The sequence below is a fragment of the Motacilla alba genome, chromosome 1 (genome assembly GCF_015832195.1).
Source record: "Motacilla alba alba isolate MOTALB_02 chromosome 1, Motacilla_alba_V1.0_pri, whole genome shotgun sequence".
Taxonomy (NCBI): Eukaryota; Metazoa; Chordata; class Aves; order Passeriformes; family Motacillidae; genus Motacilla; species Motacilla alba.
Window position 1 is genome coordinate 93,309,356 of NC_052016.1, and position 15,431 is coordinate 93,324,786.

At 36.0% G+C, this 15,431-nt stretch overlaps 1 protein-coding gene across 1 annotated transcript in view; it reads left to right on the forward strand.

The window, feature by feature from the left end:
- Positions 1 to 15,431, forward strand: part of TMEM131 (transmembrane protein 131) — a 93,011-nt gene that overhangs the window by 62,012 nt on the left and 15,568 nt on the right. Inside the window, exons 17-30 of the mRNA XM_038128597.1 lie at positions 7 to 141; positions 562 to 666; positions 1,940 to 2,026; positions 5,032 to 5,184; positions 5,338 to 5,413; positions 5,516 to 5,633; positions 7,141 to 7,279; positions 7,368 to 7,477; positions 7,858 to 7,924; positions 8,839 to 8,990; positions 10,273 to 10,415; positions 11,538 to 11,724; positions 12,795 to 12,980; positions 14,946 to 15,104. Of these exons, the coding sequence (XP_037984525.1) occupies positions 7 to 141; positions 562 to 666; positions 1,940 to 2,026; positions 5,032 to 5,184; positions 5,338 to 5,413; positions 5,516 to 5,633; positions 7,141 to 7,279; positions 7,368 to 7,477; positions 7,858 to 7,924; positions 8,839 to 8,990; positions 10,273 to 10,415; positions 11,538 to 11,724; positions 12,795 to 12,980; positions 14,946 to 15,104 (1,817 nt within the window). The remainder of the gene's footprint in view (positions 1 to 6; positions 142 to 561; positions 667 to 1,939; positions 2,027 to 5,031; positions 5,185 to 5,337; positions 5,414 to 5,515; positions 5,634 to 7,140; positions 7,280 to 7,367; positions 7,478 to 7,857; positions 7,925 to 8,838; positions 8,991 to 10,272; positions 10,416 to 11,537; positions 11,725 to 12,794; positions 12,981 to 14,945; positions 15,105 to 15,431) is intronic.

Sequence of the window (15,431 nt, forward strand, 5' to 3'; positions counted from 1 at the left end):
TTTAAGCTGGCTATAAAAAGTTGGCATATTATAGGGGACGGTTTGGCTGTAGAACTTCTAACAACAGAAAAGGGAAACAGAACAACAATAATTGCAAACCACCATGAGCTACAAAATGCTACTGCATCTGATCAGTCTTCAGTAAGTAAACCTTTGAATCCATTGCTTAAAGCTAGATATAGGAGGGGAGAAGAGAGACAAACCTCTGCAAGTTCTTTCAGTTTCATTTTAGCAGAGGAGAGATAAGAATTCTTAATTTTTGTCTGAACTTGAGTATGATAAAGCATGTAGGCTTCCTAAATTTATTTGAAGGAGCAGCATTATGTTTACCCTTTCCAAACCTAACCAATCTCCATACCCTCAGATGATGCTTGTTGTTAATCTGGGATGAGTGGAAATTTATCACCACGAGGGAATAGATAATTTTTGTGTTAGTCACTTTACGTATATGAGCTCATTGTTTATCGCTGACAGTAGTTTTAAATGGATTTTGAGTCTGGTTTTCATGAAATTTCTTTTTGTTTAATGGAATACATTGGTGACACTTTCTACCATTTACAGGTGATCCTCGCGTCGGGCTATTACGCAGTGTTCAGAGTAAATCTAATAGCGAAGGAACTTGAAGGAATTCATGATGGAGCTGTACAAATCACAACAGATTATGAGGTATATTTAGTGTATAATAAATGAGTGTTGCCCAAAAGATATGTTTAGTCTTTAAGTGTTCTATTATTGGACAGACTGTAGCATGAGTTGAGGTTGGAAGGGAACTCCAGAGGTCAGGTTATCTTTGCAAGTTAACCCTGCATCATACAACAGGAATATTAATTATGCTTTATTACAATTTTTGTCCAGCTTTCAGAAATATCCGTTTAAATCTGACCTAATGCTTTGCAGTTTGGGTTCTTCAGTGACATGACACATCCTCAAAGCATCAATGCGTGGATCTTGGGGCATGTCATGCTCTGACAATGTGCTTCACCATACATTATCAGTTACTGAAACGAAGCTGTAATATCAGCCATTTTTGTCAAAATGCTATGTGAAAGCTGTTTTGGGGAGTCATAGAGTCGGTAAAGTTTAAAAAGACTGGATACCACCATGCCTACTAAACCATACTGCAGTTCGCCCCAGTTTGCTGGTAGTTGATGAAACAGAATCCTTGCACTGATTATTATGGGAGAGAACAACTGGTTACCTCAACTTCATGTGCCTTGTTTTTGCAGGAGACAGAGCCTAATGAATAATGCAATCTGTATTTAATGTCTTTGTGTGATATATGGAAAAAACCCCCAAATGTTACTCTGTACTTGTGAAGTCAGGAAATGATATCACTGATTGTGTGGTTCTGATGGTGCTACAGAAAATGAGAAATTCCCATATTCTGCCAGTTACTGGAGATTTTAAGCTTTCTTTTAGTATATCCACACATGTATGTGACCCTTCAGCTACAGATTCTGAAGCATTTTATTTTCTTGCTTGTTACAAGTTATTCGGTACTTGAATCTAATTGTCATCCCTTCCAGCTACTTTTTCAATGTGTGTCTCAAGGTATTACAATGGCACCCTGTTTTGAGAAGTTGGGTGTATCTTCTTCCCTTAGTTACTTTAAAGAAAGTAAGCCCCATTAAAATGAGACCTATATAATATCCTATTGGGGAGCTTATGTTTTCAGTAGGCTTTTCTGTTCCATGTAGAAGAGAACTGAGGTGTGCTTCCTGACAGTATGCAGTGACTGTTCAGAATATGATGATGGGTTGAAATATTAATTCATGTCTCCATGTTTTAAATGTCTATGTAATCCTAGACTACATTAATTGTAGAATTTCAGGGTTTTGTTATTCTATGTAATTTAAAAGTGGAAGAGGCATTTAAAGGCTGGAAATGTAAGGGGTCTTTTTCTAAACTTTTCTTGGTTTTTTTTTGGTTTTTTTTCCAGATTTTAACTATACCAGTGAAGGCTGTGATTGCTGTAGGCTCATTGACCTGCTCCCCGAAACATGTTTTTCTTCCATCTTCTTTTCCGGTAAGAGAGTTAGGAAGGATTAAATGTTCACTTGCTGTGTTTTTTCTTTATATGCCCTTTTCAAGGGAGACCACTGTCCTGAAATCTATGTCAAATTACTGGAGAGATTGTGATACCGAACTGTTATGATCAGTTTGTCATTATTTTGGGGGTTGTTTGGGATTTTTTCCACTACGTGTTCCAAGCATGAGTTGTCCCTACATCTCCTCAACAGCTCACTTGCATGGGATCTTGGAATACTCGTGTAATGGGATAGATCTCATCAGAGGAAGATAGGTCAGTCAGCAGGACTTCAGTGAATGTTTGCTGGAATTGCCACATATTCCATCTTCCTTCTGATCTCCTGTGTCACAAATTCTTCTGAAGTCTTTTGCTACTCTTGGGGTCAAACAATCATGCCTGCAGTTGTAAAGATCACTAGCTGTTTTTTATCTTTGAGATCTATTTTGGTTTTTTTACTATATAGCCTCACCATTACATGGATACTTATTACACTGGGTGCTACATCTAAAACTTCATTATGACCTACTTCATAAGCTTTTGATAAGTTAAAATAGCTTAAAGATGCACTTCCCTTTCATTCATTGCAGATAAAGCAGTTTCTGTATTCTCTAACTGAATCCACTAGAATTATTAGAAATTGTTATGATGATGATGATGATTATGAAGAAGAATTCATGTGAAGAATGTCCCTTTTGAGTGCCACATAAAAATATTTTGTTCAATGTTGGACTATAAAGCAGTAATATTTTTTTAATCTCCTTTGAGTTTGTTCTAGCTGAAATGAAATTCTCAGTATTGCTTTGGTTTTGCAAATTATTTGGTGGGGGGAGGGGGTTGGTTTGTTCGTTTTGTTTATTTCCTTTTGCTTTATTTTGTTTTGGCAGATACTACTTCTTATAGCACCTGTGTTTCTCAGACGTAGCTTCCTTGCTGTCATTACTCTTTCTCTTCCCTAGATTTCTGTGATTTTTATTGTCTTCATACTTCTTTTCTAGTAGTTTTTCCAGACAGGTGTTCTTTCAGCAGATCTTTGGCCTCCTGCATTTTGTTGGGAGTATAGATTCAGATATAATTATCACCTTTGACAAGATTATCCACTATTTACTATGTTCAAGCTCCAAGCTTTTCAGAGCAGTCAGCTTCACTTACTACTTCCATTAGTTGATCACTTAGCTCTTTTTATATTTGAGAACATAAAATTTTGACTTTTACTTTTCTTGGAATAATTTCAAACTAAACTTATGCTCACTGGATTCATGCTACTCTGACATTTAGTTCTTCTGTAATGCCTCTATTACTTATTAAAATAAGCCCAAAATATCATCAGTTCTTTTTTGTTTCAGTGTTTGGTGGAGAAACTTGACAACTACACCATCCAAGAATAACTAGGTGCTACTATTTTAGTAACACATGCTTTTCAGTTCATACTTAGGATGTAATTCTCCTGCAGCTGCCTGGTTCCCAGAGCTGTCTGGCTGTTTATAGTTTTAGTGTATTTGTACCTAAGTGTGATTTCTGGTATTCTGTTGAAGGTTGTCAGCAATACACTGACAGTGTATACAGGCCTGGTAAAGGTCAGTGTCTTGATTGAAACAAATCTTAGCTCTGTTGACTTCTGCTTCATAGTGTCATCTTTGCTTCACAGTGCCTCTCCACTCTCAAAGCTCATCTTTAAAGACCTCTATGCTAAATGGCATTGTTCCATTTTTTTCTTATTACTGCTGAAAAATTTTTTCCCTTGTCTGTTGTTTCATGTCTAAATGCTATGTAAAGGTCTTAGTAAAATACTATTTATTTGTTCTAGACACTTTAACAAACCTGTGTCTTGTCCCATTGATGACAGTTTGTTACTCATAGGAATCCACAGATGAAGCTCAGACATACCTCCTAAATCAGTTTAATAGGACTGTACTGTTAAGGATTTATTCTTTAGTCTTTATTCTTTCCCTCTGCAATTACTACTGTTGAGACTGTTGCACTATGTGGCTGTTTCCTGAGGCCACAGGCAAATTTTGAACCTGCAAAAGACCTCTCCCATGTCTCCACTTAAACTTAGATTTATTTTTTTTTTAAGTTTGAAGTATTGATTTAAGGGGAACAAGAAAAACATGTTCATTAAAAGATAGCCTTGGGTATTTATATTTGCTCAAACTGATTTTTTTTTTTTTTTAACATAAATGTGGAGTCTCCTTACCAGTCCTGAGTTGCACTTCTATCTGCTTTTGTTTCTTTGTTTCCTCTCTACATAGCAGGGTTGAGTGTTGAGGTAAGATTTAAAACATGACCACAGAATCACTGGTTTACAACTGAGGCAGGGTAGAGCTTGAGCATTGTAAGGATTTTGATCATGACAATTAAACTACATTTTCTGTGCTTAAAAGGTGAAATAATGTTTGACTCAGAAAAGCAGGCAGGCTGTAAAGGTGTGGGGAAAAAACTTCCTGTTTTCTTCTTAAATGTAGTTTTGGCGTGTTGTGTCTTAATTGCATTTGGGAGCAGGAAGGAGGGTTTTAAAAGCCCTCTGTCACCTGTAGTTTTTGTAATTGTAGCTTCCCCTTACTCTTCCTTTCAGATTATTTCTAATTCTTAGCGACTAATTACTATTTCTAATTGCCACCAGTGATCTTTTACAAAAAGATTGTTTCCCTTTAGTAATAGGAAGCTCAGCAAACTGAAGTTTTCTCTTGCCTTTCCTCTTCTGATATTTTTTATCATGATTTGATTAAAGAGAGCTGTTGTCTGAGCCCTTCCAAGATACTTCAGGTGTTCTTAATTTTCAAAGAAGGGCAAACTGTGTTTGGAAGCAGATGGAGGAGAAAATACAACTTCAGAGACACTTACTATCTTGAAGTGTTGCAAATGGCATTTCTTTAAGATAGTGTAGTTTAAATTGCAGTTTAACATTTCAGCAGTTCTGTGGTCTTTGCCAGCCTGCATAAATAGATACATATGCTAGGGAAAAATGCATATCCTGCAGACTTTTTTCCTTTTATTTTCCTTAGGGGAAAGTAGTTCACCAGAGCCTGAACATTATGAACTCCTTTTCCCAGAAGGTGAAAATACAACACATACGGTCTCTGTCAGAAGATGTAAGGTTTTATTATAAGAGGCTAAGAAGTAATAAAGAAGATTTAGAGCCAGGAAAAAAATCAAAGGTTTGTTTATGTCCTATTTCTAAATGTTTATAAGTTCTCTTTTCTATATAGCATATGTTAAGTTTCTGTGTTCAACAGAAATCTTCCTTCTTTTTTCTTTGGTCGTTAGATTTACTGTGCTGTTTAATTGATCAGCTCTTCCATGTTTTGCAGATTGCAAATATTTATTTTGATCCTGGTTTACAGTGTGGAGATCATTGTTATGTAGGATTGCCTTTTCTATCTAAATGTAAGTAGGGTTCAACTTTATAATGAAAATCATTTAAAATAAGTTTTCTCCTTAAGTAATGATTTTACTTGAAGATTTCTAAAAATACATTATTTCCTACAGCGGAATCTAAAGTTCAGCACAGCATAGCAATGCAAGAAGATGCATGGGATTCTGACTGGGATTTGCATGAGAATTTATTCAAAGAGTGGACAGAAATAAAAGAGAACTCAAGCCATAGGTAAGTATTTTATTCCTGTTGTTTGCTCAGGCCTTAAGTCAGTAATAATTCTGTGATATGTGTGCTCTTATAGAATACATAGCTTCTTATTGTATTGCTGTGCTCTTTGAGAGAGGGCCAAGAAGGAATTGCTTGGCCTTCTCTGCAAAACTTTTAAAGAGAGCATTGTAAAAGTTAAAAAACAGTAGTAATTTTCCCCAAATTAAAGAAAACTTTGAAAGTTACTACTCACTGTGTTCCTGGAGCTCCTCACAAGATTGTTACTGCAAGGCAGTCTCTACTCTGCAAAAATTTCCAAAACCAGATTATACTGATTGTTCAGTATCCCTGCTTAAACTGTTTTAATATAGTATCCTCAATATTCCTTTTAAGATTTCGTAAGGTTTTCTGTTATTACCATACCAGGATTTTTGCATTTCAGTGAATTACAAAATTTTCTGCTATTTTACCTTGAGAAGATTAATGGTTGCTACTTAGTATTTAGAAAAGTTAAGCTCTGTAGACTGCTACATACCTTTTAAACATCTGCCTTCTCATACATAAAGTTGATTTACTCTCCAAGAGACACAAGTTAGCATAAACAGCAAGAGTGTGTGTGTCTTTTGTGTTGATAGCATCCAGATTACCCTTTCAAAAAAGGCATGTGAAGAAACAAAATGTCTGTATGCAACTAAATAGAATAACAAAAGCATTCCCCCCTTAAGAGTTCTGTGTTATAATGGTGATTATATTATTAACTCCTGAGAAAATCTGATCTAAACAGAATCCTCTATTTAGCCGCACCACTAACTTTCAAGAATGTTCTATCCCCTACAGTAAGAGAACAGTAAAGGAGAATGCTAAAGATTAGTTCTGAATAAGGAGCAGTTCTAACTTGAATATACAATGCTTTAATATTATTATGATATATTTTAAAGTATTTAATACTTTTAAAGATAGTAATAAGTTACCCAGCTGTCCAAAGGATCATTCAGGGAAGAAGAGACAACTATTGAAAAGAGAGGTATTGTGACTTGGACATTTGGAGTTTCTCCAAAATATTTCTCTGGGTTTGAAGCCTAGTATTTTGTCTTTTTTGCTGACTGGAGAAATCAGTACTTTTGGTTTAGTTTCAGTTCATGCTGGAGAGCTTGTAGGAGAAAGGGACCCAAGTCTGTTGTGGACGTTGTTTAGTAGCAAAGAACTTCATTCACTGATGGAAATAGTGGCTAGCACCAAGTATGACTTGTTCAGATTTGCTTTAGGTTCATTACACAGAGGTGCAGGCACACAGTCTGTGCATCCATTGCATTTAGAATAGATGTACTGATTTACTGTACCTGTGCAGACAAAATACATTTTCTGGATTGTGGATGCTATATTAGAGTTTTTCCTTTCTACTGTTTGTGCCTTTGCAAATCATCAAATAGATTTTGGGATATTTTTCTTACTGATCTGAATCTCACTGATATTCTCAAAATTTATTTCTGCAAAACGTAAAAGTGAGTTTTTATAACTATTTCTCCAGACTTAGTGCTGTATTTGAAGTGGACACAGATCTTCAGAAGAATGTTCGGTTGAAAATTACAGCAGAAATGTCCTGGCCTTCCATCCTCAGTTCACCACGCCATCTAAACTTCCCTCTTACCAGCACAAACAGCTCATCAGTAAGTTATTTTAGTGATAGTATCATTTAAGCATTTTCTAATTGCATTAATGGTATTGTAAACTTATTAAAATTATTTTTCTGAATAGGAGGAAGAAATTTTTCTAGAAAATCCAGCTGATGCTCCTGTGTATGTTCAGTTTCTTCCATTAGCTCTGTATTCTAACCCATCCACTTTTGTTGATAAGCTGTTGGAACGGTAAGTGCTGTTTTGCAATCCTTGGGGTGTTCTCACTGGGCAGAGAAAAGGCATTTTACAAGGAATGAATGCATGATATGGCAGTTGTGTTGGTAGTTCATATTGGCCACCTCTAGAATTTGAATCATTAGACCAGTTGAGAACTGAATCTATTGCCATTGGACACACATCTGTATTTTAACTGAGCTAAAATGTGTTTATATTTCTTCCTCAACTTGATGTACAACAGGGGGGAAATAGGAAAAAAATACAATCAAGTGATGCTTTCAGATGCATATTGGGCTACCACAGATACTTGATTTGTGCTAAAATCCATAAATGCAAGTTTGTCATTACCTTCCTGGATCTGTGAGAAAGAAAAAATTGCAATTTCATTTCAGGTTTAATTTGAGTAAACAAGCTAATTTCAATCAGAGGACTCTAGAGTTCCAGGTCTTCAGAAATTGTGTAAGTATTTCTGTACATTCTTGGTAATTTTAAATTCAGGTTTTTTAATGTTTTAATAAGAGTTCAGTCATGCATGTCTTTAAGTTCAGGTATTAGTGTGGAAAATGTAATGTAAATGTAATATCTGTTGAAGATCAGGAAATTGGGAAAATAAATATTTCTTCAAATTTAACTAATAAAGTGTCACTTTTCCTATATGCTTACATTATAACACAACTGTGGAAGTTACAGGAAAACTGCATTTTCTCATTCTCTTACTGGCAGGATTATTTTCTTCAACATAGTGGTTACTAGTTCTAAAATGAGCAAAGAATTGATTATTTCATTGCTTTGTTGATTCTTTTAAGTGATTTGAGTATTGTAGACTTCTTTTAAGTGTGTGCATTTTCATTTAGAGCATGCCACCCACATCCTAAGCAGTACCTTTTTTATCTGACTTTTCCCCTCCATTTGCAGTTTGTTTTAGATTACCACTCGATGCTTATTCAGTGTCTCAAGACAAATGGCAAACTTAGCAAAATAGACTTCTTTGAGTAGTTCTTCTATTTTGTTTGCTTAACAATGAAAATTCTGAGGAGAAAAAATATTTCATAATAGTTTGATACTAATTTAGTGTTCAAAATATATATGTAAGAACTTCTGATCTTTTTCTTCCACTGGAACTTTATGAATCTACATGGGTGAAGTTCAGCTCAGTTCTGTTTTGTTGTGTTGCTCTGCTTCTCCTTTAACACAGTTTACTAATAAGTAGGGAAATTCTTGTTCTGTCAGAGTTTCTGGTTAAAAAACAGACTATGTCATCCTTTTTTAGAACAAGACCAATTTTTCTAGCTAAAATGATATCATTTCTATCAAATACATGTAAAAATGTCCTATTTTTTAAAGCCTTGCTTTGTTTGCCCCACCCTCTTAAGGTCCAACCACTACAGACCACTGTGGGACTTACAAAGGGCCTGGCTCGTCATTCCATTTTAAGTCTAATATTAAAACCTGGTGAGAGAAAGTCTGTCAAAGTAAAGTTCACTCCAGCTCTTAATAAAACTGTTTCATCGTTGATTGTTATCAGGTAAGAGATATTTCTGAAATAAGTGTGAGTTTTTCTCTGTTTTTCTGTTTATATATAATATCATACTTGCAATCAGCTGTCAAGAAGCTATTGCTTTTACAAGAATAATTGTAGAATCCTGTGTGTCTGCAGAGAGATTTAATGTAGTTGTGACATGTCTTAGAGTATTTTAACTGTATTCATGTATGTTCAGTGATATAAATATATAAGCCACTGCTACACTTACCACAGCATCACAGAAGGGCTTGGTTTGTAGGGGACCTTTAAAAGTCATTCATCCAACCGCCCTGCAATACCAGGAACATCTTCAGGTTTCTCACAGGTCTCTCAAAGGTCTGTCTGATCTTGAATGTTTCCAGGGATGGGGCAGCTACAACCTCTCTGGGCAATCTGTTCCAGTGTTTCAGTACCCTCATTGTAAAAAATTTCCCTATATCTAATCTGAATCTACCCTGTTTGAGTCTTAAAACCATCACTCCTTTTCCTGTCACTACTGGGCCTATTAAAAAGTTTGTCCCCATCTTTCTCACAGGCTCCCTTTAGGTACTAGAGTTCCTGTGCGGTCACCAGGAAACTTTTTTTCATCTCCAGGCTGAATAATCCCAATTCTCTCAGCCTCTCCTCATAGCAGAGGTGCTCCATCCCTCTGATCATCTTGGTGCCTCTTGTCTAGACTTGTTCCAACAGGCCTGTGCCCTTCCTGTGCTGGGGACCTCAGAGCTGGACACAGCACTCCTGGTGGGGTCTCCCCAGAGCAGAGTAGAGGGGCAGAATCCCCTTCCTCACCCTGCTGCCCACGCTGCTTTGGATGCAGCCCAGATGATTTGCTTTCTGGGCTGTGAGTGTGCATTGCTGGGTCATGTCCAGCCTCTCACCCACCAATACATGGAGACTTGATTTCTGAAATACATTCTACACTGTCTTGAAAGAAGGGTCTCTGGTTAGAGATGCCCTTTGCAAGATAAAGCTACAATGCAAATTCAGTCTTTCTTGTAAAGAGCATTGAGCTCACTTTTGTGTCAGGTGTGATGCCTTAGTGAGAGATACAGATTTTAACCAGTATTTCACTGGGTTTTGTATTTGTATGTTATGTTGTGATTTCTTAGGGTTTTGTCTTCCAAACACTATGTTTGAGACACCTGCTGTTTACTTCCAGAATGTGGGGAATTAGCTGTGGAGCTAATTTGAACGAGATATTTGTTCTCCAGATTTGGGATATAGACTCATATTCTATGGAGAAGCTTTTATGAATGTTTCCCCTCACCCATTTTTTTTTCCACAGAAATAATTTAACTGTAGTAGATGCCATAATGGTACAAGGACAAGGAACAACTGAGAGCTTGAAGGTTGCAGGCAAACCTCCTGGTCCAGGAAGTTCTTTACGCTTTAAAATCACAGAAGCATTATTAAAAGACTGTTCAGAAAGTGAGTACTTCTTGAGCTAATATGCTGAACAGAAAAGAAGTCATATTTTATGTGTAAAGCTTGACATGTGTGGAAATATTTTTCCCCTCTTCTAGTGACCCAGAAATTCAAGTCCTTTAAATACATTTAAATTGCTACTTTATTTAGGCAGAATACAAAATATATTATGGTTTTTGTTTTAACATGAGAACTAGGAAATAAAACAGAAGCTCTTTGTCCACTTAGATTCAAGACAGAGGAGGTAAAAATATTTGCATATTTACTACCAAAATCTCTAGTTCCTAAATTTAATACAAATTGGATCATGGGTGTAACTTCTTGTGTACTTCTTTTCTTCACACCTTCATAATCTTTAAGCATATAACCATTGGGGAAAAAAGGTTGGGCATGTTCCTTGATGAAAATTAAATCCCAGCCAGATTCTACTCTGAGATCAGAGAGAGGTTTTCTGCTCTGTAGCCTCAGGCTTGGTTCTGAGAGGAAAGCTAAGAGTACCTATATTACCTAAGAAACTGGTAAAAGAGTTTTAGTTATATCTGGTGTTAAAATCTGCTTTGCTACTTTGCAGTTTTACAGACATTTCTAAGTGCCATATTAATTATTATCTGAGATTATTCTGATTTTTGTGAGGCATGAGTAAGAAAACTTGAAGTAAAGCTTAGTCATTGCCTTTTACCTGTTGTGGTTAGGGATTTTTTTTGCTAATAAGATATATGTAGTTAAGTCATGTGTTTCTTTTAAGACACACCAAAAAAGAAACAAAAAAACCCTGGTTTAATTCTTCTCTTGCTGGGACTGTTCACAGAATACCACAACATTAGGCAGTACATCAAAGAGCTTTGCAACTTAGGTGATTTCTGTGTGGGGCAGCAGTGATGTCAGAGGTTAGGGGGTTTGTGTTTGTTCTGTGATGAGTTAGAGGGCTCTGGAATTGTACAAGTGCCCTACCTTGACAGTGATGGGAATCTGGCTGCAGAAATATGTTCCTACAAGTTAATTTCCATGGACATTGCTAGTCTCCCTTCTGCTGTAATTCTGACAGAACTCTCTTCTGCTGTAAAATATGAACATACTGAAGGATATCTGCTTAGCATAACACTAACCACTGCTGTTTGTTTCTAGAAATGAAATATAAAGAACCGAATTTCACACTCAGAAGAACATTTAAAGTGGAAAATACAGGGCAGCTGCAGATTAATGTGAAAACGATGGAAATCAGTGGCTACACATGCGAAGGATATGGATTTAAAGTGGTTAACTGTCAGGAATTTGCACTAAGTGCCAATGCCTCTAAAGACATTGTCATATTGTAAGTGGTTTTTCTTACATCTAAATGGAGCATTACATTTGAAATTTTAATTTTGTTTCAGAGGAAAACTCTCTTGGTTAAATTCTGAGGACTTTTTCCTAAAGTTTTGAGTGTATAGGGGTTTAGTACAGTGTTGTACAACTATGACATTTTTCTCTCTTCTTGCAAGCACTATTTCATTTTTCATTTAACCATCTTTTTGTGATTGACTATAGTATTACTTCTATTACTGTCCAGTAAGTATAACTTGCTGTGTTGGAATAATGTTGCTATTTGAGGTTATATAAATTTCCCTCATTTAACTTGTGAATGCACATGGGACCTAGACCTACATATGGTTTTGGTGCATTGCAGTAGGTAGAAGAGAGCCTTCAGTCCCAGGATTTTTATTGTAATGCACAGTATTTTAGTTTTGAATATTTCTTCTGTTGCCTTAATGACAATATTTGTGTAGCCCTATCATTTTTATTGTAAAAAATCTCTGCACCAAACACTGATCTTTTAACAGTGCTTTGTTGTAAAGTTAACTATTCAGAAAATGGTATCTAAAAAGTTCAGAAGCTCCTTCAGGTCTGCAAGTGGATGTATGAAATATTGCTGCAGTAAAATAGTATTTCACTAGTATTTCTGCACAATCTTAGTTTGTGTTGAGACTGTGATATAGTGGTGATGTTTTTGAAAAGTCAGATTTGTGACTCAAAGGTGAAGCGTTTAAAAAATTTATAGCTCACACAGTAGTTGGTTCCATTACTTACTTAGACCTGCTGTTACATTTTTACTGCATTCATAGCTTTTATTAACAGGTGTGGTAAAACATTTTCAAGTACTATAACTTCATATGGTACTTCAGGAGTAATCTAGAATCAGATGTGTCAAGCAAAGGTGTTAGTTAACATAGTCAAACACATCTTGAGGTATTTGAAAGATGTACAAGTATTTTTAGGCGGTGTGGTAATCAATGGAGTTGAATTACAGATTTTTTTAATTTATAATTTATGAGTTATAAAAATTGCCTCAAACTTTTGTGCTGTTCATATGAAAAGTTCTGATGTGCTTTATGTTCTTTCCAGGTTTACACCAGATTTCACTGCTTCCAGAGTTATACGTGAATTAAAATTCATCACTGCGGGAGGCTCTGAATTTGTATTTATTTTGAATGCATCGCTTCCATATCACATGTTGGCAACATGTGCTGAAGCACTGCCCAGGCCCAACTGGGAACTGGCACTGTACATAATCATCTCAGGAATAATGAGGTTGTGTGTGTGTTTGTTCTTACTGCTGTATGGGCACGAGCTGCCACTGCTCGAATATGGGTTACACAGAAGCACATGGGTATTCAGCACATGCTCTATTTGTTGTACAATAAAATAGGGGAAAAGGAGATCAAATTGATAAACACTCCTATAAATTGAGTGTGAACTGTTTAAGGCAAAGGAGTACTGACTTTCTGCTCAAAAGGACCAAGGACAAAATAATACACTTCTTGCTTGAACCTATTTCCTTAGGTGAGATACGTACTCCTCTTAGCCCTGATAATCTGTAGGGGTTTTGATAAATAAGCCAAACTTGAAACATATTAGGTATTAAAACACTGATAGCAGTGAATTCCTGTAGAAATGTAAGCATCCTTCTGTATTATTGTGCTTTAGAGAGATATAAGGCAGTGACTGTAATGAGCTTAGCAGATGCCTTGGATGAATTTAACTTTGCTGCCACTTGTAATGTGACAGACAACTGGTGATACTAATAATGGGATTTCTGAGAACCTGAAGGACATTGTTTGCAGCACTGCACACTCACAGGTTACATAGTAGGATATTAATGCACGGTTTTTCTTCAGCAAACAGACATGTGCTAATTATACCTTGTTGAATTATAAGTTGAAAATGCCACCATTTTCATAGTCTAAACTGTACCTGTCTTTATTTGAAATCAAGAGTTATAAAACCTATGTCCCTGCTCACCTCTTGGATGTGAGACCCTTTATCCCACTGCTTTTGTGCAGAGAGAACTCTAGCATGGAAACTTATCAGTATGATTTTTTACTTATCAGTAGCAACAAATGCTGTTTTTCTTAGTGTTAAGCTTATATCTTAGTGTGAAATGTGTTGGTGCTGTAGATGCCTCTGAAGAAAAACTGGGTTTTTTTGTGTGCTGCAAATCCAAAGCATTATCATATACATGTCATATTCTTTTTTCTTCTCCTGCAGTAAGTTACTGGCTCTTCCATTTTGCAAATGTTCACTTAGGCTGTCTTTCGTTGTAGGCATTAACAAAAGAAATAGAGAAGATAAAGTTACAGCCCACTTCATTTTCTTTTTTGACTCTTCAGCACTTTCCTAAGTAATGCAGTGTTTGGTGAGGAAACTGCATTTTCCAAAGTAAGAGGAAAATTTCTGTTACTTAGGAAATTTTGTGTCATCACTAACACTGCATTACTTAAAAGTGCTGAGTGAGTACTTATGTGGTTTTCTTCTACATATGTGCTAGATATGTATAGGCTGAGTTTGGTTTTAATTCTTTGACAGAGTAATGTTTGTCAGCTCATAAGTGTAGTTTGCTTGGATAACTTTATATGTGCTATATTTGTTAATTAGACTTTACAAAGAATAGAGAATACTAATCCCTTCTCTTACTGTGTCTTTTTCCTAAAAATACAAAAATCCTTCTTAGCACCAAACTAGAGAAGAGTCCTAATATATTTTATAATATTCCAAGATTCCTGTGCATAAACTGCCTTTAAGTTTTAGGATGCCATCATGTATGTGTTTGCTAGTTGCCATTAAAATAACTCTTCCGTGTCACTCCAAAGCTATCCTTAATTTCTGGGAATGAACACTAGGAGTTTGTATAGTCCATATTTTTTAATTTGATATGGTGATGGTTTTTTTTGCCTTCCCTAAATCACTGTTGCTTTGAATAATTACGTGCTTGTGGCTCCAACTTTTGAAGTCCAACTTTTTTTCTTTTGGATTAATGCACTCAGCAACTGCATGTCAGGCTTGCATCTAGCTCCCATTCTCAGTGCTGGTGATTTGCTTATCATGCCAGTCGTGTGTATGTTATGTCTCTATCAGATAAAATTGTGGTTTGGATGCAATTTTTAGTATTTTCAGTACAGGATACAAACTTTTTGTCCTGTGTGATTAGAGTAATTAGTTTTTAAATGCTCAAAACTAAGAAATAAATCCTTAGATGACTATCTTTCTTCTCTGCAGTGTGCTATTTCTCTTGGTAATTGGAACAGCCTATCTAGAAGCTCAAGGAATTTGGGAGCCATTTAGAAGACGCTTGTCCTTTGAGGCCTCAAATCCTCCCTTTGATATGGGAAGGCCGCTTGATCTCAGGAGAATAGTTGGAATTTCATCTGACGGAAAGTAAGTAAATGTTTAGGCTTCTTGTGGTACTTTTGCCATTTATTTCTTTACTTATTTAGCTATCAGGTCAGTTAGAAAGTAATACTGCTCTGTAGAGCAGGTGAATGAATAAAGAATCCCCACAGTTGCTTGTGAAAAGATGGCTTGGATGAAAAGATGAACTTTGTGATTGTGAGGAATATTCTTCTTTTGGGGAAAAAAAAAAGGAAGGAAAAAAAGAAATCCACCAAAAAACCAAACCCTGACGAGATTTCTGTTAATATTCTCAAAAATGAAATGTATAGACTGCAAAAAAAAAAAAATTGCAGGCCAGAAGTTACTACTTTA